The sequence below is a fragment of the Fukomys damarensis genome, unplaced genomic scaffold, assembly GCF_012274545.1.
Source record: "Fukomys damarensis isolate Sample0158 unplaced genomic scaffold, DMR_v1.0_HiC HiC_scaffold_39, whole genome shotgun sequence".
Taxonomy (NCBI): Eukaryota; Metazoa; Chordata; class Mammalia; order Rodentia; family Bathyergidae; genus Fukomys; species Fukomys damarensis.
In genome coordinates, this window is record NW_022900951.1 from 12,018,510 (window position 1) to 12,019,775 (window position 1,266).

At 54.4% G+C, this 1,266-nt stretch overlaps 1 protein-coding gene across 2 annotated transcripts in view; it reads right to left on the minus strand.

The window, feature by feature from the left end:
* The window catches only part of LOC109117358, a 1,241-nt gene extending 735 nt beyond the window's left edge, over window positions 1–506 (minus strand). For both annotated transcript variants that reach the window (XM_019204275.2, XM_019204274.2), the window contains exon 1: window positions 18–506. In XM_019204275.2, the coding sequence (XP_019059820.1) occupies window positions 18–221 (204 nt within the window). In that variant the 5' untranslated portion in view covers window positions 222–506. The remainder of the gene's footprint in view (window positions 1–17) is intronic.
* Between the last annotated feature and the right edge of the window lie 760 nt (window positions 507–1,266).

Here is a 1,266-nt window from a genome sequence, read left to right on the forward strand (position 1 = left end):
TCCCTGAGAAGCAGCGCCTCTTCGTCCCTGAGAAGCAGCGCCTCTTCGTCCCTGAGAAGCAGCGCCTCTTCGTCCCTGAGGGCCAGCGCCTCTTCGTCCCTGAGGGCCAGCGCCCCTCGGTCCCTGAGGGTCAGCGCCCCTCGGTCCCTGAGGAGCAGCGCCCCTCGGTCCCTGAGGAGCAGCGCCCCTCGGTCCCTGAGGAGCAGCGCCCCTTGGTCCATGAGGAGCAGCGCCCCTTGGTCCCTGAGGAGCAGCGCCCCTTGGTCCCTGAGGAGCAGCGCCTCTTGGTCCCTGAGGAGCAGCGCCCCTTGGTCCGTGAGGAGCAGCGCCCCTTGGTCCCTGAGGAGCAGTCACCCGCTCAGGCCACCCATCGCCATGGCGCCTTCCTCCCTCCCCAGTAGAGCCGCCGGCTGCCGGGATGCTCCCGGAGCCACCTCCACTGGCTCAGTTGCCTCGTTAAGTGTTTGTTCTTAGTTTCACCTCATAATAAAAGCACACAGTTTTATCATCCAGAGAGTGTCACAGTCTTTCTGTCAGACTCTGCCCCGTGCTTCCCCAGCTTGGCGCTCTTGCCACTTGGGGCCAGACCAGCCTTTGGGGTCGGTTGGGGACAGGCTTGTGCCTGGGAGGGTGGAAGAGGCACCCTGGCCTCTCTCTCACCAAAGGTGCCTGGAGCTCACCTGCTATCCTCACAGCCAACAGCCTCTCCAGGCATTGCCAAATAATTCCTGCTATGGGGAGGTCAAAAATCACACCTCTGACAAACCACTGAGCATCACTGACCTCTATTGGCAAGTAACAGGTTTAGTCTTCCAAAATGTACAGTTTTATAGTGCATATCACAGATACAAAAGTTGAATAAAATGAAGTGGTGCATGCATGCCAAAAAATATTTGCACCTTGAGGGGGTGATAGGTGGTTTAAAAAAAGTGTTTTCACCAATTTCATGTAGAGTGCTTTAGGTTGTGAATAATTCTGTTTATCTGGCCTTACTAATAATCAGAAAATGCCAAATTGTTATAAATGAATGGTCAATCTTTCAAGTTTGGCAAAAATTTAAAAGTTAAATAATGCCAAGTGCTGGTAAAGATGCATGGAGTTGGAACCCCAAGCAGTGCTGTGGGAGCCATTAGGGCCAGCCGCTCTGTGGCAGCATCTGCAAAGCATTTCCTAGGGCAAAGGGTGACTACCAGCAATTCCTGTGCACAGACACCAGCGGCGCTCTTCATCATGGCAGAGATCGGGAACAGCCTAAATATCCATGGA